The sequence below is a fragment of the Antennarius striatus genome, chromosome 3 (genome assembly GCF_040054535.1).
Source record: "Antennarius striatus isolate MH-2024 chromosome 3, ASM4005453v1, whole genome shotgun sequence".
In the NCBI taxonomy this organism is placed as follows: domain Eukaryota; kingdom Metazoa; phylum Chordata; class Actinopteri; order Lophiiformes; family Antennariidae; genus Antennarius; species Antennarius striatus.
In genome coordinates, this window is record NC_090778.1 from 27,152,501 (window position 1) to 27,175,476 (window position 22,976).

Sequence of the window (22,976 nt, forward strand, 5' to 3'; positions counted from 1 at the left end):
GGTGTCGAATTCAAAACTTCCCTCGCCCGAATCGCACCTCCGTCCGGCTTCGAAGGAGAAGGTGGACTGAAGGAGATGAAGAAGCATCGGCATCAGTATTGAACTAGTCTTAACTAAAATTCACTCCGAAGACACTTCCTGCTGTTCATGTTTTTGTTCATCATACGAGCAAAAATCCAACGTACAATCTGTGCTTCAGCACACCATCGCTAGTTGGATACAACATCAGCTGAGACCGGATCTCGTTCTCTACCACGTGTTGGCGGATGGATACAACATCAGCTCAGACCGGAACTCGTTCTTTACCGCGTGTTGGCGGATGGATACAACATCAGTGAGACCGGATCTCGTTCTCGTTGGTGGAGTAAAGACGTAGCTTGTGTGTTCTTATGACTTTTGTGTTTCTTTTCATTCTTTATCATTGTTTATGTAACTTTATTATAAATTAATTATACACAAGTAAAGTCTCCATTTCTACTGGTTGATTAAAATATGTTTTTTCACAATTTAGGAAGTTTTGGGCTTTTTTTACAAGACTGGAACGGATTAACATGTTTTTAATTATTTGAAATAGGGAAAATTTGTTTGAATTACGAGTTCAGTCACGGAACGGATTGAACTCGTTTCTCAGATACAACTGCAATGCTAAATATAGTCGTGGGAACAGCTAGTTGTGCTAATGGTAATAGTAAGTGAACACCATTGGCCTTTCAATGAGAACTGGATTTACATCAGTCACAAGGACGATGTGTAATCTGTAACCATGGTAACTGTGTCTGATGGTGAATGCATACAGGAGCGTTACCTTGTCTCGTCCGAAGCGCCGCAGGTACTTGTACGGCCAGGTGAACACCACATCTCCTGTGTGATCGATCAGCAGCAGAGCGTCCACGTCTGCTCGCAGCACGCCGTCTCCTTTCAGTCTGCAGCGGTCGGAGGCGTCTGTCCTCCGGACACACACCCTGAAGTCACGCACTGACACACACACACATTCATTTTGGCATCACTATGATGTCATCTTGAGCTGAAACCAATCGCTGATGCATTGATTAGACATTATGATCAACGGGATAAATAAACTGCAGACAGACTGAGGAGGAGACTGAAACAGGAAGTGTCTGGGGAAAATTCTTCCCCCATCTTCATGAAATATTTGGTGATGAAATAATGCCTCTAATAAACCAGGAGTATGGTGGTATCATGCCCCTGAACAAGCCCCTCCAATCCAGAGCATGGTGGGCGAAGATGGGCGGGGCGATCAGTAATAATGAAATGAAATGAAAAAATAAGAGACTGCTGATCATGATCTCAACATGCTGTTGACAAAAATTGTTAAATATTTCAAAATGTAAAGGTCTTAGTGTGAGTGTGTGTGTGTGTGTGTGTGTGTGTGTGTGTGTGTGTGTGCGTGCGTGCGTGCGTGTGTGTGTGTTTGTTTTGGGATGTGGTGAAACAGAAGCAGCTTCCCATCATGACCTCAGTCGTACAACAGTTGAACCACTTACAACTGTGATACTATTTATATCTGTCTATAGCCTCATGTTGCTAGGTGACAAGACCTAATGTTAATAACCGCTTCATGTTTATTCATTTAAAATAAGTAAATAAAGTAATGACTCAGAAAGGTCTGAACGCATGATTTCACCTGATATACAACAATCGATCCTTGTTGATCCATTTTCATATCCACAAAACAGTCTAATACTGATTCCATGTGATCTTCCTGAAGAGTACACCGAGTTCTGGTTGACCTCTTGACCCGATGACATTGTCATCGCCATAAACGACATGATCAGTTTGGGCTCAAACCAGAAAGAACCAAACTGGTTTAGGAAAAAACACATCATGTCAACTTCCTGCTGACACACAGGAAGTTTGTCCCGCCCAGATAAAAAAGCTGAGGTCGTGCATATGTGTGTGTGTGTGTGTGTGTGTGTGTGTGTGTGTGTGTGTGTGTGTGTGTGTGTGTGCGCGCGCGCGCATGCTATATTTAGCCTTGAGCGAGAGGAAGTAGGGTTTGCTTGGAGGTGTGACAGGAAGTTGTGGCTGAAGGTTTGAAAACTGCTGCAGAAACAGACACAACTTGACGTTTCATGAACACTTGGACTTCCAGACAAATGTGACAGACAGACAGACAGACAGGTGCAAAGATAGACCGGTGAGCAGACAGATGTACCTGTCTCTCTGCCACTGTACAGCGAGTTATCCTCCATTCCTTCGTCTTCATCCGGTCTGTTTCGTCTCTGCAGGCTGCCTCGCTTCAATTTGTGCTCCATCCGGCTCATCTGGACAAAACACACCAGACTTTAAAATCAAGGTCGCATGACCGATCAAACAGGAAGTGGTCAAAAATGCATCTTTGCTATACCAACATGGCAGTTTTATAGTTTATTATGATATATCCTTTGGATCGAAAGGATATAAAGTAATGTTCATAATGGGGTTTTTTAAAAGTAATGTTCATAATGGGGTTTTTTAAAAGTTACAGTCAGTGTTTATAAGATCTGTCAGATCCAAAGTGTAACACAAGAAGCACCGTCTGATTGGCTGTCTGTAGTTTTGTATTTCCTGTCACATGGGCAGAAAGAGGAAGTGGAACTGTGACTCAGGACCATCAGCTGTCTGTCACCCTGTCATCATCCCATAAACAATATTGTATTCAATGTTGAAACTGCTTTTGTTTTAAATTTTATTTGTGTTTTATTATATTTCATTTTTTAGAAGTGAAACATTAAAAGTGATTTTGATTTTGAACCTGTGTCAATCCTGCTCTTCAGGATCAGCAACATTTCCATGACAACCAACTCAATTTAACCATCGATAACCATCATTTTGAAATATTTGATGCTAATTATTATTCATCTGTACATTTTCAAACAGTCCCACAATAAATAATTATTGATGTAGATACAACTGCAGGTGTGTGTGTGTGTGCGTGTGTGTGTGTGTGTGTGTGTGTTCGCGTGCGTGCGTGCGTGTGTGTGTGTGTGTGTGCCTACAGGGAAGGCGATCTCACACAGTTTGTGTGTCCAGTCGTCCAGCTGTTGTCGGTCTGCTGCGAACATGTAGATCTTCTCGGTGGTCTCGATCAGGAAGGGTCCCGTGTCTCTGGGACAACCGTCCATCTCCACCTCCGACACCCGGATGCAGTCCACCAGACGGATCACCTAGGAGACGCAACGGAGCAGAGCAAATCATCAGAAACCACAAAACACAGCAGCCAATCAGAGCAGAGTAGAGCAGGTGGCGTCTACCTTCTTGTGTTCTTGTTGTTTGCGTAGACATTTGTCATTCTTCTCCACGCTTCCTCCATCTTTGCACTCAAAGAACTCCAGTCTGGAAATGGAACAGGAACTTTCTCTGTACAGGACACACCACACACGCTTCCACTTCTACAGAAACAGAAGGATTAGCGTCAAACTCTCACCGTTCCATCATTGTTGCTTGTCTGTTTCTAGTGGAAAGAGACGAAGGAAGCGTCTCAAACAGCCTGATCTCATTCATGATACTGAACAAGGTATCAAGGCCCGGCGAGGAGAGTATCCTCCAAGAGGACCTGAGGGTTATGTCACTGCTTCTTGGATACGATGTGGTAATGCCAACTTCACTGACCTGTGACCTTCAACAGCACTAAAGCAAATCTGAGGTCATGGTTCTACATTGAAATTGGTTTGGAGTGTGGAGCGATTTGCTTCCTCACGGCATTGAAACATCTCCGGGTTCTGGAGGTGATGGAGTATCTGACAGCCATTGGCCTGAACCCAATGTTATCAAGCTGATCAATGCTATGCTATTAGCTGCTCAATTCCCCTCAGGTGCATATTTTCTGGGATTAGGATTAGGAAACCCACACAGACATGGGAGAACAATCAAACGCTGCTAAGAAAGGAATTAAACCCATTACCTTCCTGCTTTGAAGTAACAATCCTACCCACAGATCACTTATAGGAGAAAATACTTCAAGTACTCAAACCTCATCTAGCGGTAAACCACTAAATACTCGTGTACTTCTTTTCAGCAGCTATCAAATGTAATTCCTCTAGTTGCAGTGGAGCATTTACTAGTTGTATAGTTATCCAGATACTGCTCATAGAGTAATGTTATACACGTGCAGTACATTCAGGGTAGTGTTAGCATCAGCATTAGCTTGGTTGTTAGCGTTCTGCGTGTTGATAACGGTGTGTGTACCTTTCCAAACCTCTGCTGCTGCAGGTAGAGCATCCCCTGCTTACTGATGGACTCCTCCATGATGAGGTTCTCCTTCTTCCACACCTCCTCTCTGACCTCTTCTCTCTCCTTTCTTCCCCTGCCGTGTCGTCTTTTCCTCCTTTCTTTTTCTCTGGTGATATTTCTACTCTTTACCTCCTCCTCTCCTCCTCTCCCACCTCCTTCTGTCTCTGGTTTTCAACTTGGTTCTCCACTTTAGCGAGTTTTCTGTGTCTCCTCCTTTCTGCAGCTCACCTCCTTATGTTTGAGCTCCTTCCTCCTCTCTGTGGTGTCGATGCAGAGAAATGGTGAATGTGTCATCTGTTTCCTGCCTGTTACAACATCCAATGCAGAACTAAGAGGCCATATGAATGTGAACCTCCTCCTTTCTTCCTCTATGTCACCTTGTCTTTTCATGACTCTGTGCATTCATTTTTTAGTTTTATCTCTTTTTCAACCACTTTCTTTCTTTTCATAGTCGTTAACTCTGAAGTCCTTGTGTCTCTCCTGCTGGAGTAAAAGTCCCAGTTCAGCAGTAAAAGATACTCCCAAACAAATCCTGCAGGGTGTAGTATAGTATGACCATTTTAGCACAGTATGATAGGTGTGGTGTGGTGTGATCTGCGTAGTATGGTATGATTTTGTAGTATAGTATGATGGGTGTATTATAGTATGATGGTGTAGTATAGTATGATGGGTGTAGTATAGTGTGATGGTGTAGTACAGTATTGTGGTGTAGTATAGTATGATGGTTATACTATAGTATGATGGTGTAGTATAGTATGACGGTGTAGTATAGTATCATGGGTGTAGTATAGTATGATGGTGTAATATAGTATCATTGGTGAAGTACAGTATCATGGGTGTATAGCATCATGGTGTAGTATAGTATGATGGTGTAGTATCTTCTTCTTTTCTTTTTTGGCTTTTCCCTTCAGGGGTCGCCACAGCCAATCAGTGTCCTCCATCTAAACCTGTCCTTTGCATCCTCTTCTCTCACACCAACTACCTTCATGTCCTCTTTCACTACATCCATAAACCTCCTCTTTGGTCTCCCTCTAGGCCTCCTGCCTGGCAGTTCAAAACCTGGCATCCTTCTACCAATATATTCACTATCTCTCCTCTGGACATGTCCAAACCATCTCAGTCTGGCCTCTCTGACTTTATCTCCAGAGCCTCTAACATGTGCTGTCCCTCTGATGTACTCATTCCTGATCCTATCCTTCCTGGTTTCTCCCAAAGAGAACCTCAGCGTCTTCATCTCTGCTACCTCCAGCTCTGTCTCCTGTCTTTTCCTCAGTGACACTGTCTCTAGACCAAACAACATCGCTGGTCTCACCACAGTTTTGTACACCTTTCCTTTCATTTTAGCTGAAACTCTTCTATCACATATCACACCTGACACTTTTCTCCACCCGTTCCATCCTGCCTGTACACGCTTCTTCACCTCTATTCCAGACTCTCCATTGCTCTGGACTGTTGACCCCAAGTACTTAAAATCCTCAACCTTCTTGATCTCTTCTCCCTCTAACCTCACTCTTCCACTTGGGTCCCTCTCATTCACACACATGTACTCTGTCTTACTGCGGCTAACCTTCATTCCTCTCCTTTCCAGGACAAACCTCCACCTCTCTAGCTTCTCCTCCACCTGTTCCCTGCTCTCACTGCAGATCACAATGTCATCTGCAAACATCATAGTCCGTGGAGATTTCTGTCTAACCTTGTCTGTCAGCCTGTCCATCACCATATGGAACAAGAAGGGGCTCAGAGCTGATCCCTGATGCAGTCCTACCTCCACCTTGAACTCCTCTGTCACACCTACAGCAAAACCTCACCACTGTCTTACAGTCCTCATATATGTCCTGCACCGCTCTAACATACTTCTCTGCCACTCTGCCAGGGTGCCCACAGTCCCTCTGTGGCCACCCTGTCATAGGCTTTCTCCAGATCTATAAAAACACAATGCAGCTCCGTTTGGCCTTCTCTGTACTTCTCTATCAACATCCTCAAAGCAAATACTGCATCTGTAGTACTCTTTTTTGGCATGAAACCATACTGCTGCTCACAAATGTTCACTTCTGCCCTTCGTCTAGCTTCCACTACTCTTTCCCATAACTTCATTGTATGGCTCATCAGCTTTATTCCTCTGTAGTTGCCACAACTCTGCACATCTCCCTTGTTCTTAAAAATGGGCACCAGCACACTTCTCCTCCATTCCTCAGGCATCTTCTCACTATCTAAGTATACAGCATTGTATGGTATGATGGGTGTAACTGTAAAACTTTTTGATTCGGAAGATTCTCAGCGATAAAAGTTACAGAGACCAGCTTTGTTTATTAGAGACGAAAACAGATGCAGATATTGATCAGTTTTCATCACATTAATGTTCTCTTTCTCTTAGCTCTTCATCCCACCCTCTTCTTCTTCCCTCCTGACTGATGGCAAGCGACTGTAGGTGTCGGTCCAGTAGGTGACATACTCAGACCTCAGATCGTACCTGAAGAGAAAGTTTCAGTAAAAACAATCAACAAAACCAGTCAATACTGTAGTATGACTACAGAGTATGTAGTAGATTATATGAGATTGCAGTAGATTATATCAGATTGTAGAAGAGTGTAGTAGTTTGCAGTACCCAACAGAGGACTTGTTGATCTTGTTGTTGATGATCAGGTAAGGTCGGTGATTTTTGGTGAAGGGTGGCCAGGGAACTGGAACTTTACTCTCACCATTATTGGGATTACTAGATAGGAGGACAGTCAGAGATTACTCCAGTGTAACACAGGTCAGATAACTTCATTTCAACTCCGTCGCTTTCTACTATTCTTCACTACAAGCCAGTTTAAACAGCTGGAACAAAAAGACAAATTTAAAACCATTTAGATAACTCTCAACCAGTTCAATCAACTGTAGGTTAAATAATTTCAATCCAGTTTATAAAACATAACCACTCAGGTAGCAAAATCTCTAACCAGGTTACACCAGTGTAAACATTTCCCACTCATTCAAACCTCCCATCTATTTAAACCAGTCCAGACTACTTTAATTCAGTTGTCTCCAGACTGGTTCAAACATCTGCACCAGTATGGTCTGGTTGTTCTATTGGTGTTGACCTGTGTATTCATGGTGTATGCTGGGATTTTACCCGGTCCTGGCGAAGTTAGTCCAGTACGCAATCATGTACTGGGACAGGTCTCGGTGTCGGGGGAAGTAGACAATTGGGGTGGAGAAGGGTTTCCCAAACAGGTACTGGAGGTCTTCAGCATGCTCCGCTTCCACCCATTGAGGGAATCCTGGGATACGAGTCTTCATGTTGAACAGGTAGGAGTAGGTACGGGCTCCACTGAGGGACAAACAACATTGACCTCAATTACTTTATTCCTGAAGTTTGTTAAGTTGACCTTACAATGCACCATGATGATGGCCAGAACTTTTCTAAAAACTAATATGGACAGAAATCCCTTTTTCGAATTATCAGGGAATGAATGGCCAGTGAGAGAGGAAGACAGATGCAACACTTCTGTAATACACACCCATTATAAAATCTGAAACCACTAGAGATAAAAAATAAACCCATTTTTATGTAAAACAGTTGTTCTTAACCTGGGTTCGATCGAACCCTAGGGGTTCCGTGAGTTGGTCTCAGGGGTTCAGCGGAGACAGAGGTCAAGACAAAACACACCGACAAATCTTTAGAACGGTGACAAGTTTAAACTTAATCCTGTACCTATGTTAAGGTGTTGTGTAAACCACAAATTGTTGTATCACGTCATCCCTTCAAGTAAAGTAATTTCAAATCTATTAAAGAAAAGATTTGGTATAAGAGTCTGAACTAATTTATTCTAAAACTAACAAACTCAAGTCAGCACAAACTTTAAACTACAACTGACCTGGCATTGTTGGCATGGAGCTGGAGGGCAATCTGTGTGGGAACCAGGAACAGGAAGTCTGTCTCAATGTCGGCCACTGTCTTTTTCACCACTTCTGGGTTTGGAGTCAACCCCCAGTGGGAACTGTAGACACTGTAGGCTGAGTCAGCAGCTGCATTCCCTTTCTCTTTCGTCAGACCAGCCAGCAGATACTTCACCTCAGATCTGAGCAGAACAGTTCAACATTTCTAATCCTCCTCACAACAGAATGCAATATGTTTCTTATCATCACTATCATGTGATGATGACTTTCTTCAAAGAATATAACACTCCAGCTTCCACGGCAACAACTCCTGCCTTGCTTTGGGGGTGCTGTAAAGTTGAGTTGGCTGTCTTTGGATGGAGACTGGCTAGCTGTTCCCAGCTGTTCTCAGTCTTTACTAACTTAACTAAGTTAGGTTAAGCAATACAGCTATGCGATCAAGAGGTTCATAGAGAGAATGATGAGAACATTTTAATTACATTCTTACCTGATTACTTACTGAGAACGACAGCAACAAAGAGATTGTTGTCATCTGGATAGTGATGACATCTCTATTTAAGGACATATATGGACTGAAAAGCAGTGGGTCCAAAGTTAAGCCTTGTGAGATACCAAACCTTGGGTTCTCTACTTCTAGATTAAATTATTATATATTATATAAGTAAGTAGTTCAGTTTCTAGAGGTGTGGGCTTGAATCTGAGTTTCTGTATGAGCACTCTACCAATGTCACACCGTCAGTCCTTGCAGCTGGTCAGTTCCATCTGTACTCACTCAGCGGTGGCATTTCTCATGTTGATTGAAGGAACGTCAACTCCAGCAAAAATATGTCCATCCATGCTGTTGATACCGGCCAAGTAGTCAAACTGAGCTGCATTGTGGAACAGTCGACTGGGCTCATCAGGGATGAAGTCACCATCAATCACCGGAGCAAGTTCCAGGAGATCCATGACCACACCTACCGGGAGAACAGAGACACCGAGACCAAAAAGTAACGTGTGAAAAACAAATGATCATGATTCTATGTCAGAACAAAGGACATGTGGTGCGTGGTGGTTGATAGATGCGCTGACACACACATATATTCTAAGAAATAGAGGGACGGTAAATGAGCCTTAGGCACAGGATCAGACCTGAGCCTAAGATATAAATAAGCCGAAAGAAGTTTATTTCTGTTTCCATATGTGTTGAGTAGCAACTGTTTTAAGAGTTGGTGTTCACTCCACAAAATAAACCCTTCCCTCTACTGGCCATCTGCAGTTCAGTGGAGCTTTGATCAATCTTTTTGGTCCTACAAGACTGTTTCTGGTGGCTCCAGCTTTTCTAACCTTTCCCCAGAATCAGCAGCACATTAACTTTTCCAGCCATGGTGAGACCAACCGGGTCGCTCATCTTCAGACAGGCGATCATCTCGTCTTCGTTGGTTCTCGAACAGCCAACTTTCCGAGCAATCTGTAGAAGCAAAAACAAAAGAAGACATTAAAAATGATGGAACTGAAAATGGCTTGATTCATATAACTGCCAGTGTCCTGAACCTTCTTGGTGAGAGCCATAGGGTTCTTCTGCAGAGCCCAGGGACTGAGGGCCACGCCACACTGTGAGATTGCTCTGCGGAATAATCCTTTATTGTAGGGTGACAGCATCTGAAAGGATGGACAGAGATGTTGTAAAAGATGGTCAAACCCGACAAGTCTTACCAACACATCTGTTTTAACTTCTGACCTGGTAGCTGACACTGGCGGCGCCAGCTGACTGGCCGAAGATGGTGATGTTGTCGGGGTTTCCTCCAAAGGCCCTGATGTTCCTGCGGACCCAAGAGATAGCAGCATGCTGATCCCACAGACCATAGTTACCTGGGAGATAAAAGAGTCGCTAGCGGCTGATTGTGGACAAGAGCTTGTGGCGCAGGAGAAAAAAGGTCACTGATGGTGTTCAGAATTAAACATATATACCTCAGAAGCACCAAACAGAAGTTAAATATGGGTGACGTCCAAGTATTTAGCAGCTGAGCCAAGTTTATCTTATAACTCACTGATAGGACAGCAAACAGCATGCTGGGAAATGACCAGCAGGCACCAGATCATGGAGTTCAGATCCGCCACGATCGTTTATACAGAAGGCAGTTATCAGTTATTGAGCTTGTCATGTGATTTTATATCAAAGATCAATTAACGGTGATGTCATACCTGGAAGTCGGGCATCTCCGGTGCTCAGGAATCCCATCGTACCGACTCTGTAGTTGACCGTGACTATGATGACGTTGCCTCTGTCGGCCATCTCCTTCCCATCATACAGGGAGTCTCCAAGAATCGCGACGTCATTGGACACCCCCAACAGGAAGGCTCCGCCAAACAGATAGACCATCACCGGGAGGTTGGTGGACACTGACAGATGACATCATCACATCCATTATGATGTAATAGGAAGCAGGTTGCTGGTATAACACCCTGCTTCATGCCATCAGGATGTTAGTGTTACCTACATTTTCGTCCCTGAGGAACGAAGACGTTCAGGTAGAGACAGTCCTCGCTGCCATGGGTTTTTGTCTGCAGCAGTGTCACCTGCAGGCAGCGATCCCGATATGTTGTCGCCTTCAGGACTCCTGGGTAGAGTAACACCTGTTTGTGTTTCATTGGTCATCCATTTATCATATCACAGTCTGACAGAGGCAGCTTAGCAGTTTCCCTCTCTTTCAAGGCTTTATATGCTAAGCTAGTAGCTAACAGATGAATAGATCGTTTGAAATATGACGTGTGTGTGTGTGTGTGTGTGTGTGTGTGTGTGTGTGTGTGTGTGTGTGTGTGTGTGTGTGTGTGTGTGTGTGTGTGTGTGTGTGTGTGTGTGTGTGTGTGTGCGTGTATTTCTTATGTTACCGCCCCATCCAGGGTGAGGTTTTGGTTTCTCCCACTTTCCAGGGATGTCAGCGAAGGGGACTCCTTTAAAGATATCGATGGACCGGAATAGACCCATCTTTTGGTTCTCTCCCTCCACCAGCCCCGCCTCCGTCTGCACCACGCCCAGCTACACACACACACACACACACACACACACACACACACACACACACACACACACACACACATTTGTGATGAGATGCCTCTGTCTTACATCACTTTTAAGACAGAGACTTTGTGCTTCTTGTATAAAATATGCTGCACAAATTAAATGTATTTTAAATTAATCAATGGAGAAAGTGATCAGTAAGGTTATAAAGATAATCAAACAGTTCAAAGCTCCAAGTAAACAGAAAGTTAAATTCTGATTTTACTTGAATGCATCACAGTGCCAGTCCTAAGTCATCTCTAACTGCAAGGAGTGCATTAAATTGACATTTTCCTGATTCCCTTTAACACACCACTCCAACTGATTTGGAATCATCTCCAGCTCTAAATAACCCAATTAATTCAAAGCTACTGATGTAAATGTAAAGCTTGCATGAGATGTTTTTATTTTACTTCTACAGTACGAACCAATGAGCTTACAGACGAGTGGATGTGATGGTTTGAGTGACAGCAATAAATCCAAGGATGAGAATGAAAACATACCTTTGCAGCTGAGGATGAGTTCAGCCAGATGCCAAACAGAAGTAACAACAACATCTTTACTTGTCTGTCCACCTGACTGTCCACCTGTCTGTTCACCTGCTGCTATTTATGCTCTGACTCAAAAATCTTATCTCGAACGCGTCTGCTGAATGCAGACTCTGCTTTAAAGGAACAGTCCACCATTTTGGCCCCTACGCTACAGTTTATTTAGGCCATGTCCAGCCGCCGTCACTGGTTTCATGGTGCATAAACTAAACGGGTGCAAAGTAGTTATTCTGTAAAAAGATAAAATTTAATATAAAGGCAACCAATCAGAGTTCATCTAATTAATAAATGTTCTGCACTCTTCTACACATTCAAAATGTCCCAGATAGTCCAGGTTCACAAAGTGAAACAGTCCAGGTCCACACAGTGAGACCGTTTAAAATAAAGCAGTCATCCTGATAAGTACTGAGTCGCCACTAGTGATGACGTCAGGCGTCAATGAGAGAAAATCATTGGTTCCAGTGAGTTGATTAAATTGTGATGATGTGATGCACAGATTGACTCTAAGCATCACTAGTGTGTAACCATCAGAGTGTACTGCATTATGAAGCCTCATATGTTGGCTCTTTCCATGTATCTTTTAAACAGCGATAAAAATACTACAGCATTGACTTTAGAGATGGATTTTATGTGTGTTAGCCTTCAAATATATTTAACATATTTGACTGTAAACAGATGAGTGATTTTGTCAGTATAAAACAGATGTAAATGTTGTGTTTTGAGGATGATGACTCAATGACAAACAGACGAACATCTGAAGTCATCTGTAGAAGGTCATACTATTTCTTTTTCTAACACAGCAAAAGCAAAAACAGTTTGTTTGACTTTAGATAGAAAGGTACTCTCCAAGAGTTTTATCTTGGGACTGAGAACAAACACAGCTGCTGGTCTCACACACAGAATCCGACACACATCATCACAATTATACCTACTGGTATACATTTATTTGATCTTGAACATTTCCAGCAGAGATCTGTACAGATGGTAGTTGAATATAATCTAAAAATACACAGAAGAGACACTTAAACACATTTCGTGACTTGGGCGACCTCTCTGTCCACCTTCATAGGTAACCTGTCCTGTTGACCGTTTACATTCAAATCTGCAAATGTTAGATGAGTTTGTTAAGATGATGGAAGGAGTCAAAATGATACGACCGATAGACGTAAAGGTGGATGACAAAAACGTGATCGGATGTTTTTATTAAATGGAAAAGCATTTTTCAAATCACTGTTCTTAATTTTAACATTGACAGTTGAATAAAGTACTCTAAATAGTGAATACATGATGTTATGCCAATGTAAAGGCATGATAACAGTTTTACAACATATTTATAAATGAAACTTCAGTGTAACTCTAATTACAAATCCTTCTCCCCCCATATTATGTCACTCTAGCTGTTTAGATGATAATCAATATGAACATTGAATCTTGTTTCCTGAGTAGACCGAATTTCTAGGTTGTCACAAATAGAAATAGGAGTTCAGTAACAATTGGTGCTCTGTAAACTTTTCATCTTTGACTCTATCATCGTACTTATGAATATATTTACTGATGTTTATGTTATTTATATGTCTATAATGACACGTTCATTTATTTTCAGTATGTCCCATACATTCTATTAGGTTTTTTTTTCTTATTTTCAAACACGCATTCTTGTGGCTGTCCCATTTTCTCTCCATTCCATGAACGCCTCGTGAAGTTGATTGGCAGGTGTTGGGTGTCGCGTTACGACAGTGGGCGGGACGTCTTGTTACTCAATATGGCTGCGCCCTGTTCAGATCAACAGGTCTGAAGGTAACCGAGTTTCCAGCGTTTAATTTCACCTTCACCATCGATTGATTAGTTCCGTTCAACTGTTTGTCGGTTTACGTGAACCGGACGTTACCGAATATCTCGGGACGTGACGCTGTTAGCCGTCAGCTAACATACCGTAGACTTTCAGGTCAGCTGTTGGCGTGTTAGCAGCGGGCTGTTAGCACGTTAGCTGCTGCTGTGAAGTCAGTTGGAGTACTGTTTTTAATGACAGGAACGACGGCTCCGCTAACTGTTAGCTTCAGGCATAGCGCGCAGTGTGTTCGTGACGTCACACATCACGTTACAGAGTGTCATCAGACAGAATAAACAACAGACACGACACATGCGCACTGAGTGCTTCAGCAGTAGCCCAGTGCTGCACTCATGCTTCAGTGAAGTCAACATTAACGTGACGTCATATGTTAAATATTTGCATTTATTTCATGTTTTCTAGATGTGGGCGTCCAGAGGTTCTCCTGCTTCCCTTGAGCTTTTCTACTTCACTGCATCTCAGAGTGATTAAAGGCATGTTTGCACAAATCAAGTTGCAAAGTCAGGATTTTTTTTTCTTTCTTCACATCCAGCAGAGGATTCGGTTTGACGTTACCTTGGTGTCCTTCTGAAGGTGTCCATCATGTCCAAGGAGCAAGTGAGTCTCAGTGAGCTCCTGCTCTCATTGGACAGTGCAGAGCTGCAGGAGGCAGAGCAAGTCAGAGCGGCAGTCACCCAACAGTTGAGTACAGGTAAGTCCACCTGTCTTCCTCCTAGTGGTCTCCTCTGAGTAGGGGTGCAGAGAAATGAACCTAAAGCACTCGAAAACCAACGTTTAGAACATCGTAAAGATGTCAGTCTTAAACCACCAATGGGCCTTCTTCAGTGGCCAGTCTGTCTGCCTCCAAAGAAGGCCTGTCACTTTCTAGATCTGCAATCAATAAAGTCAGATGGACTTGTAGGAAAAGCTTGAAGTTGTTTTGCCTGTAATCTGCTGTTGGGGAGTCATTGAAATACCATCGTAAAGCTTTCACCCACCCAACCGAGGCAGGCTAGCGCCATCACCTGAAAGTCAGTTGGGTGGTGGTTGAGTCGCTTATTCCACACGTCATGCAAATAAAGAGTTTAGCTTCCTGTGAAAGCATCATTTTACATGGAGAAGGCCTCCAGCTGCTCCAGGTTAGATGGATGGCGTGGTTTACCCAGGGTGGGGTCGATGACTTGATGTTTTCTGAGTGATTGGATGCAGCTGATGATCTTGTCCTGGTAGGAGCTGGTTGGAGGCTGATGATGATGTCAGTCTCTGTCATGACACGTGGCTTCTCTTCCTGGAAAGTGAGGCAGAGGGACTTTAACGTCTTTCCAGAAGTCAAGTTTACTTGCTCCAACATAAGCCTACCATGACCTGACCATCACCTACCATGAGAACCTCCAGACAGAGTGAAGTTTGTTTCTCTTGACAGACAAAGGAGGCTCTGTTCTATCCCTGCTGGTCGACTACTTCTTGGACACGTCTTCCTCTCAGGCGGTGCTCCTCCTGTCCTCCATCAGAGAACCTCATCACAAGGTGAGCTTCACCCACTCACTCCGCCGTTTTGTGCACCTCGTGTCTTTACATGCATCTCGTACTCGTCTATCAGCCCCTGCTGGAGAAGCTTAACGAGTCTCTGAGCAGACCTGCATCCAGAGTGGCAACTCTGACCCTGCTGGGTCACCTGATCACCAAACAACCACCGTGGGTTCATCACATCAGCCGCTCGCTGCTACTGGCCTCGCTGCTGCGCCTCCTCAAGGTACCAGTGCAAATCCTGGAAGTACAGAATCCGACTCGTCAGGAGTAATGGCTATCTTTAGAAGCGACGTATGAGAGAGAGGGTGTGACCTGAACGCAAAGCAGTAAACTATGAGTTGTTTCTTCAGACAGACACTGATGTCGTTGCCCTGATCACCGGAGTTCTGGTCCTCATCACGCTGTTACCCATGATCCCTCAGGCCGGGAAGCAACACATCTTTGACTTCTTTGACGTGTTTGGACGACTCGCCTCCTGGAGCTACAGAAACCCCGGTAACGCCAACATCCATTTAAGAACGCTTATCGCTTTAAATTCATCAACAGAGACCGATCAGATGTTTGTATGGTTTTACTGTGTGTTGGTCACTAGTACTGTTCTGACTGGCTGCTGCAGGTCATGTGCCGGCGGCTCACCTGGTCCACCTCCATGCAGGTGTGTACTCTCTGTTCCACCGTCTGTATGGGATGTTTCCCTGTAACTTCATTTCCTACCTGAGACTGCACTACAGCATGAAGGAGAACCTGGACACCTTCCAGGAGGTAGTCAAGGTCGGTACACAACACGACAGACCAGAACAGACCAGCACAGACCACGACAAACTAGTTAAGACCAGTATAGACCACTACAAACCAGTACAGACCACTGAAGACTGGTACAGACACAAAGACCAGTACAGACTAGGGATGGGCACCGAGAACTGCTAATAATTGGTGCAACTCTTTAGATGATAAAAAATCCATCCAGTCCAGCAGAAGGTCAGATGACGTCAGCTAGTTTGTGTCTGCTAACCAGCTAGAACCTGAATTCAAATACCATCTGTCTGTCTGTCCATCTGTCTATCTGTTTGTCCATCCATCTGTCTGCCTGCCTGTCTGTCTGTCAGCCGATGCTGGAACACGTCCGGGTTCACCCAGAGCTGGTCACAGGTGCTCAGGACTATGAACTGGACCCGACCAGGTGAGTTCACGGGTGACGTCACTGCCGCTGATGTCATGTGACACACTGGGGGGGGTGTCACCTGTGTCAGCTGACTCTGTTAACTTCCTGTGTCTTAGGTGGAGGTGCTATGAAGTCCACGACATCATGATCGAGTGCTCCAGAGTCTCTCTGGATCCTCTGGAGTGTTCCTGTGAGGAGGACATGTACCCCTCCCTGAGAGACCCTCCCCAGTCTCCCTCCTCCTCCTCCTCACTCAGACATTTCCAGCTGTCGTCCCCCCTCCCTCAAATGAACCTCACGTCAGAGACGATCAGCAGCACAGGTGAGCGACTGGACCAGGGTGTTAGACGTGTCTTTTGTCATTAACAGGGTCCTGAAGGTCCATCTCTGTGTTGTTTGACAGGAAGCTCCATTTGTCCTCCGCTGCCTGGACGTCTGACACATCTGACCCTGAACTCGGACTTACAGGTAACACCACTGTTCCTGCCTTTCTTTCTAATGTTAAGATGAGGAGATTCCTGCTGGGGTGTGGAAGGAAACGGGGGTGTCTCCAACCCTCCCTTCCTTCGTGATGAAGTGTAGAGAAACGTTAGTTTCACGAAAAGCACGTGTTTGTTTCTGTGTTTAGGGGGACGATGTCACATGGAGCCCCTCCTCTCACTGCGGTTTGACCACACCCCCTCCCGAACCCGCTGCTGTAGGTGCCGCCCACCCACCGAGCAGGACCTCCTCCATTTCAAGTGAGACACGGGAACAACATTGAACACCGTGAGACGAGGTGATGGAGCTGAATCTGCGTCTCTGTTCACTTCTAGGTGTGAAAAGTCCCTCATCAGCCGCCGTCCAGGTGACGGAAGGAAACCAAGATGACGGTCTGACCTCCAATAGCCACCCGCAGGTGAGAGGAGGGCAACAGGTAGATGCTCAACTGGACTCTCTTCAAAGAAATGCTTTTATTTTGAAGGATTCCCTGTCTCTTCCTGTTAGGTGACGCCGGAGAGGTCCTCCTTTCAGCCAATCATAGAGAAGGATGGACGAGGAAAGAGTGATGTCATCGACAGCAAAAAGGAAGGTCAGTTGGATTTCAGTTTATTCATAGTGTCACTGTTCATACCGTTCCTTCTGATGTTGTTGTTATTTATTGTTGTTGTTTCCTGTGTCTCCAGAGATCAGATCCCAGGAGCCTCTCTCCTCTTCCTCTCAGCACCTTCTCCTCACCTCCACCCCCACTCGAGACGAGGCGTCATCGGGTTCTTCTCTTTGCTCCGTCCCTCCCTGCTTCACGTCTCCCCTCTCCCCCACAGAGGAGGGAGGCTCCGCCCCTCCGTACGACGGCCTGTTCGAGTTTGCGCTACCCCGAGCTGCCGCGCTCTTCATCGGAAGGAAGACAAAGGTAACCTGGAGAAGATTCAACTGCGTTACAGGAGGGAGGAAGAGGGGGAGGAGGGGTGAGGTAGAGAGACGGGACGGTTTGTTAGCTGGGGAGGCTAGCATCAAGCTAACACAAGTCCCGATCATTAAACCCACAGAAGTAAAGGTTTCAGAATGATCACTGAGAGATTGAAGGATGAGGACAATCAACATCAAACAATACTAAAACACACTATTTATGTGCTCTGATGCATTATGGGATGTAGTCCCATAAACTTAGTGCATGATCGTATGCAAACGCAAAGTGGTACAAATCAACAAACACTGAGCGTGCCGGATTCTTTTTATACATCTTGAAAGTATTATTAAAACTGAATTACAGGAAATATGGTAATACTGGTACTATACTAGTAGTACTAGTAGTACTAGTAACGTCATGTCTCTGAGAAGCCAAACATAGAATTTCATTCATCTTATTGAAGACGAGTCGATCTGAATCTTATTCTCATTGGTCTTTCTTTTGTTTCATTTTATCGTTGATCATTGATCTTTTGATTTGTCCTGTATTGATCTCTATCGGGTGACGCAGGAGGTGCTTGAGAGAGCAGCCGGTGAGCAGAAGGAGAGTCGAGAGGTGGAGGACAAGGAGGAGGAGCAGAACTCCGCCTCTCCCCTTGAGCTTCTGGACCAGCTGATCGTCCACGGACGCGACGCCCACGAAGGCCTCAGCAGGAGGTGAGACTGTTACCATGGAGACCATTTGTCATTCACATGACAGAGTGATGGAATCTTAACCATCCAGTCCAGTTAGAGATGGATTGGTTGATTAATTGATTGATTGATTTTGGTTTGGCGTACGGCAGGTTGTCAGCAGCGAGTAAGTCGGTGGATCGAAGTCATTTTGGAGGTAAACAGCAGAGCATGAAAGCCAAAGGTACCCGACGCTAACACTGACACACTCACCTCCTTAACCGCAGTAACCGACAGGTATTGATCGATTGATATATTGATGTGATGAAGGAAATGGATGTGGACTTTGATTGAAACTAATCTCTTGACGAACAAAAACTTACCAGATGATGTCAAACATGATGTCATCACGCTCCATTGTGGTCATCGACATTAAACTATCTGCGTGTTTATTCCCTTTTACGTCAACTAAACCCAGGATAAGCCCCTCCCCCTCGCCAACTAAATATTTCCATCACGTTTTTGCTTTTTCAAGTTTCCTTTATATTTCAGTGTCTTCAGTTCAATAGCATTTCTGCTTGGAGCTCTGTGTTTGTGCAGACATTTCTGCATGTGGCTCTGCTTCCTGATTAGCATGAGAATAGAATTTTGTGACTGATTGAGCAGATTAACCAGATTAATCATCTAATCCCACCCGTTGTTCTCCAGCTGTCAGCAGAGGCTAATTCTTGGTGGTCAGATGAGTTTTTAAATTTAAATCCTGCAGGTCTTTAAACACAACACCTTCAGACGAATCGATTCAGATAACTGACAGCTAGTCTGTGTGTTAGGCTCCGCCCAGGGGGAGGAGCTTCAGTGTCTGAGGAGTCAGTTGTTGCTGGTCCACAGTCAGCTGCAGTACGAGCGTTTCAAACGTCAGCAACACGCCATCAGAAACCGCCGTCTGCTGCGCCGAGTCATCAGTGCTACCGCGCTGGAAGAGCACAGTGTCGCCATGGTAACGCATATATAACAACAACACACTGTCCTGTAGCTCTTGGGCATTTTGTGATGTTTGCATTTGTGTGGGTTGTTGCAGAAGGGTCAGCTGGGCGTTCAGGATGAAGAGATCCGATGTCTGAGGAAGAGTCTGGAGGAAGAGCAGAGACGATACACACAACTACAGCAGGACGCACACACACACACCACACAGCTGCAGACACACATCCAGCAGCTGCTGCTGAAGCAGAACGATGAGCAGAGAGACAACGCCAGGCTGCAGGTACACACAGATACACACTGTACACACTGATACACACTAATACACACTGTACACACAGATACACACCAATACACACTGTACACACTGATACACACTGATACACACCAATACACACAGATACACACTGATACACACTGATAGACTCTAGAAGCAGGACGGACGTTCATGCGGTTCCTGTGCTGTGATTGGCTGTTTCAGACGGAGCTCCTGGAGTGTCAGGACAGGTTGAAGGATCTGGAGGCAGAACTTCAGAAAGCCAACAACACGGCGTACAACGCTGAACACCAGCTGACCCAGCTGTCACTCAAGGTGAAGAGAGCTCCTATTGGCTCCTGGGATTAATTCATTTTATTGCTCATTATCAATAATTCTGCTTGTGAAACATTAAAAATGAACAAATTAAATAAAAAAAAACCATTCCAACCTGATAATAATGAAACCACAGTAGCTACAGTAAACGCTGCTAGCATATTATAATTGTTGGCACGGTCATAATTGCTGATGATGTCATATCTGCTGATGATGGTATCATAACTGCTGGTGATGTCATGTTGGATGTGTCTGCAGCTGAGCAGCAGTGAAGAGCTGCAGCAGCACATCTTCCTGCTCAACCAGCAGCTCATCGTGCTGAGAGAAACCAACAGAAGTCTGATGGATCAGCTGGAGGGAGACGACACACAACGCTGCTGTGTGAGGACGCTGAACACACGCACACACACACACTGACTGTTTGAGGAAAAACTTTTTTCTTACTGTGAGAAGAAAACGAGTCACAAGCTACAGTCAAACGAGGAGAGTCAGATGAACATTCGTGTTGTGTTTAAGAATCCTCAGACATTTAAGCGCTGCTACTCAGTATTCTGTGTGTGTGTCGGTCAGGAGGTGTCCATGTTGCAATGCAGTGTGGGTAAGGAGTACCAGCGGCTGAAGGACAGTGACGTCCAGCAGAGGCAGAAGCTGGAAGCGGCCAGTCACAGGCTAGCGGAGCTGGAGAACCAGCTGGCAAAGAAGGAGCAGCTGATCCTGGATCAGAAGAAACTTCTAGAGGACACCAAAGCCCAGAGCAGGTCAGAGTCTGGGACCGCCGCGGGGGGGAAGAAACTGTGACTGTTTGTAGCCCCGCCCTCTTCTGTCGCGCCATGTAAACATGATGTCATGCTGTTTCGGGCAGGGAGGAGCTTTCGGCCTGTGAAAGCCGCTGCTTCGCTCTGAGGCGACTCACCCAGACCCTCCAGACCGAGATGCTCCAGCTGTACAGCCAGGTTCACCTGGAACCACACAGTCAGGGCGTCGGCTCCGGGTAAGCCAGCCCGAATGATGTCACAGCTGTCTGAACCAATCGTGACGTCGATCACGTGATGCCATCTTTCTCACCTCCAGGTCAAACAGCGACGACGTCAACTTGCCCACGCCTCCAGGCAGCCACATGCCCCGCCCTTCCCCCTCGTCTTCTGTCGGGATCATAAATGGAGGTGTGGAAGCGCTCTCCACCTCACCCCTGAAAATTCACCCTTGCTCCTCCTCACCTCTCTCCCTCTCCCCGATCGAGTCGCCCCTCGCCGTCGGGTCGTTCCTGGAGCAGCGGGCGCGGCAGCTGTTCAAGCCGACGAATCGCAGTCAGGAGGAGGAGGAGGACCAGGAGGAGGAGCAGCCGGAGGAGGAGACGGGAGAGAAGGAGGAGGACGACGAGGAAGAGGATGAAACCCAAGCTGAGAGTGCTCCTCTGTGTCTGGAGGCAGAGGAGGCCACCCTCCTCGCGGGGAGCCCTCAGACGGGACCTCCAACTCCCAGCCTCCCTGCCTCCGGGCCCCCAGCCCCCCATGCAGACCTGACCCTCGCTGTCCGCCAGAGGAGACACGAACTGAGTATCATGGACTACGACGAGACACGACCAGAGTACTGATGATCCCCCACAGTCCAGATGTTTAGATAGGCGCTAGCTAGTCAGACTCTCAACACATCTGGACCTTCTGTCGGCGTTGGTGAGACAGTGATGGAGGAAACACGACACCAGAACTTAAAGCCAAAAATAAGGGAATATAAATGCAGGGTTTTGTTTGCGGTAATATATTTACAAAGAAGATAGCAGCAGCTAAGTTAATTTGCTGTCACATGAATGTGCCTTACTGTTGACCAACAGCTTGTGATGTCGCTCCTCACCCAAACGCACCAGCATCAGAACACTAAGGCTGGTCCAAGCAATAAAACCTCCTCAGGATGATTGATGGATCAAAATGATCATCCCATCGTCGGGTTCCTCAGGGTTCTAATTTTGGTCCTTTATATTTTCATTCAAGCTAACTCAAAATTATTTTTCGACCATCAGCCTTTATTTCTGAAGCTTAAAACTGACGTGCAGATATTCACATCCCGTCTTAAAAATTGCACGTTTCATTAAGGATGTAATTTCGAATGATTGACAACTGATTTAAGATTCATTCAGTGACTAATTTACAAGTGTCTGATGGTTAAAACTGCAGTGATGAACTTAAAATTTGTTGACTGAATGATTGTTTATGTAAACTAACAAGAATATTCCATAATTTTGGAAAAATGGCTCCTCAGGATCCCAGAGTTTCATTTCTGTCGTCCTTTGAGATTAGGTTAGTTTAGCATGATATTCAGCTATGTTTGTACTGTCAAAGCGCTTCTGTCTGTCCCTCTCCTAAAATAAGCTCACCAACTCCAATTATAAGATCTCAGATTTATATATGTAATATATATTCAGGAGGTCAGTAATATTTAGCGACAGATTCCAGCTGACAGAGGCAGGAACATCTGTCCTCATTGATCCAAGTGTCTTGAAAGACAAATGCTAAACTGTGAACACAAGAAATAAAGTTTTCAAATCGGATGTTTGTGTCCTGACCTGCTTTCAATGTCAGAATGTCTGCAGACGCAAAAAAATCACCTGGAAACTCGCGTCTTTTTAATTAATTCCTGAGTTCCGCCACAAGGGGGCGTCACCCCCTTGTGGCGTCATAGTAAAAACCAGAGGTTTTACTTTGACGTTTTTATCACATTCGATCTTCCAGTGATTTGATTTTCAAAGCCCCACAGATCAAAGTAATACCTGCTTCTATGTAAATCATATAAACCCTCCTGACGTGATTTTAACCCACTCGCGTTGTGATGCGCGCTGATGACGTTTCCCTGCCCTAGCAACAAGTAAATGTTTCTTGACAACCGGCACGGAGGTAAGACTTCCTTTCCGTCAGTTCTTTTTTTTTTATTATTATTCCTCTATCTTTGTTTAAAAAGTGTTTATATTTACATTAACGCTGATAAAAAAAAAATTTTTTAAAGTGAAACATCCATTCAAATGTTCATAAAAACAGTTGGTGGTCGTTTTGGTCTCTTCTGATGAAGCAGGTCTATGGAGCCGGACTCGTTTTTTTTTTTTTTTTATAATTACATTTATTTTGTCATCA

At 44.9% G+C, this 22,976-nt stretch overlaps 3 protein-coding genes across 6 annotated transcripts in view; 1 reads left to right on the plus strand and 2 right to left on the minus strand.

Annotated features, from left to right (window-relative positions):
* Positions 1-4,451, minus strand: part of dok2 (docking protein 2) — a 6,265-nt gene extending 1,814 nt beyond the window's left edge. The window contains exons 1-6 of the mRNA XM_068310796.1: positions 4,189-4,451; positions 3,255-3,392; positions 3,000-3,167; positions 2,177-2,285; positions 806-975; positions 1-66 (exon numbers count right to left, since the gene is read on the minus strand). The exon at positions 1-66 is cut by the window's left edge and continues 213 nt beyond it. Of these exons, the coding sequence (XP_068166897.1) occupies positions 1-66; positions 806-975; positions 2,177-2,285; positions 3,000-3,167; positions 3,255-3,392; positions 4,189-4,248 (711 nt within the window). The 5' untranslated portion in view covers positions 4,249-4,451. The remainder of the gene's footprint in view (positions 67-805; positions 976-2,176; positions 2,286-2,999; positions 3,168-3,254; positions 3,393-4,188) is intronic.
* Positions 4,452-6,540: 2,089 nt separating this feature from the next.
* On the minus strand, positions 6,541-11,712 carry LOC137592757 (bile salt-activated lipase-like). The gene is made up of 12 exons (XM_068311135.1): positions 11,659-11,712; positions 10,987-11,134; positions 10,596-10,715; positions 10,300-10,497; positions 9,836-9,966; positions 9,649-9,756; positions 9,442-9,565; positions 8,888-9,071; positions 8,094-8,297; positions 7,349-7,546; positions 6,839-6,946; positions 6,541-6,703 (listed from the first exon to the last, which is right to left on the minus strand). The coding sequence occupies exons 1-12, from the start codon at positions 11,710-11,712 to the stop codon at positions 6,604-6,606; spliced, it is 1,677 nt and encodes a 558-aa protein (XP_068167236.1). The 3' UTR covers positions 6,541-6,603.
* Positions 11,713-13,445: 1,733 nt separating this feature from the next.
* On the plus strand, positions 13,446-22,393 carry tsc1a (TSC complex subunit 1a). 4 transcript variants are annotated; one of them, XM_068311459.1, is made up of 23 exons: positions 13,460-13,500; positions 13,955-14,025; positions 14,126-14,243; positions 14,955-15,058; positions 15,132-15,284; positions 15,412-15,556; positions 15,678-15,832; positions 16,168-16,241; positions 16,340-16,545; positions 16,627-16,691; positions 16,852-16,963; positions 17,039-17,121; positions 17,211-17,295; positions 17,390-17,616; positions 18,184-18,329; positions 18,458-18,528; positions 19,115-19,281; positions 19,363-19,545; positions 19,744-19,854; positions 20,113-20,235; positions 20,425-20,612; positions 20,717-20,845; positions 20,926-22,393. In XM_068311459.1, the coding sequence occupies exons 3-23, from the start codon at positions 14,135-14,137 to the stop codon at positions 21,446-21,448; spliced, it is 3,159 nt and encodes a 1,052-aa protein (XP_068167560.1). In that variant the 5' UTR covers positions 13,460-13,500; positions 13,955-14,025; positions 14,126-14,134; the 3' UTR covers positions 21,449-22,393. The 4 variants fall into 4 exon arrangements, with proteins under 4 accessions (XP_068167559.1, XP_068167561.1, XP_068167560.1 ...); XM_068311458.1 differs by lacking the exon at positions 13,955-14,025 and having other exon boundaries at positions 13,446-13,500; positions 14,085-14,243; XM_068311460.1 differs by having other exon boundaries at positions 13,451-13,500; positions 13,955-14,243; positions 18,458-18,501.
* Positions 22,394-22,976: the final 583 nt, after the last annotated feature.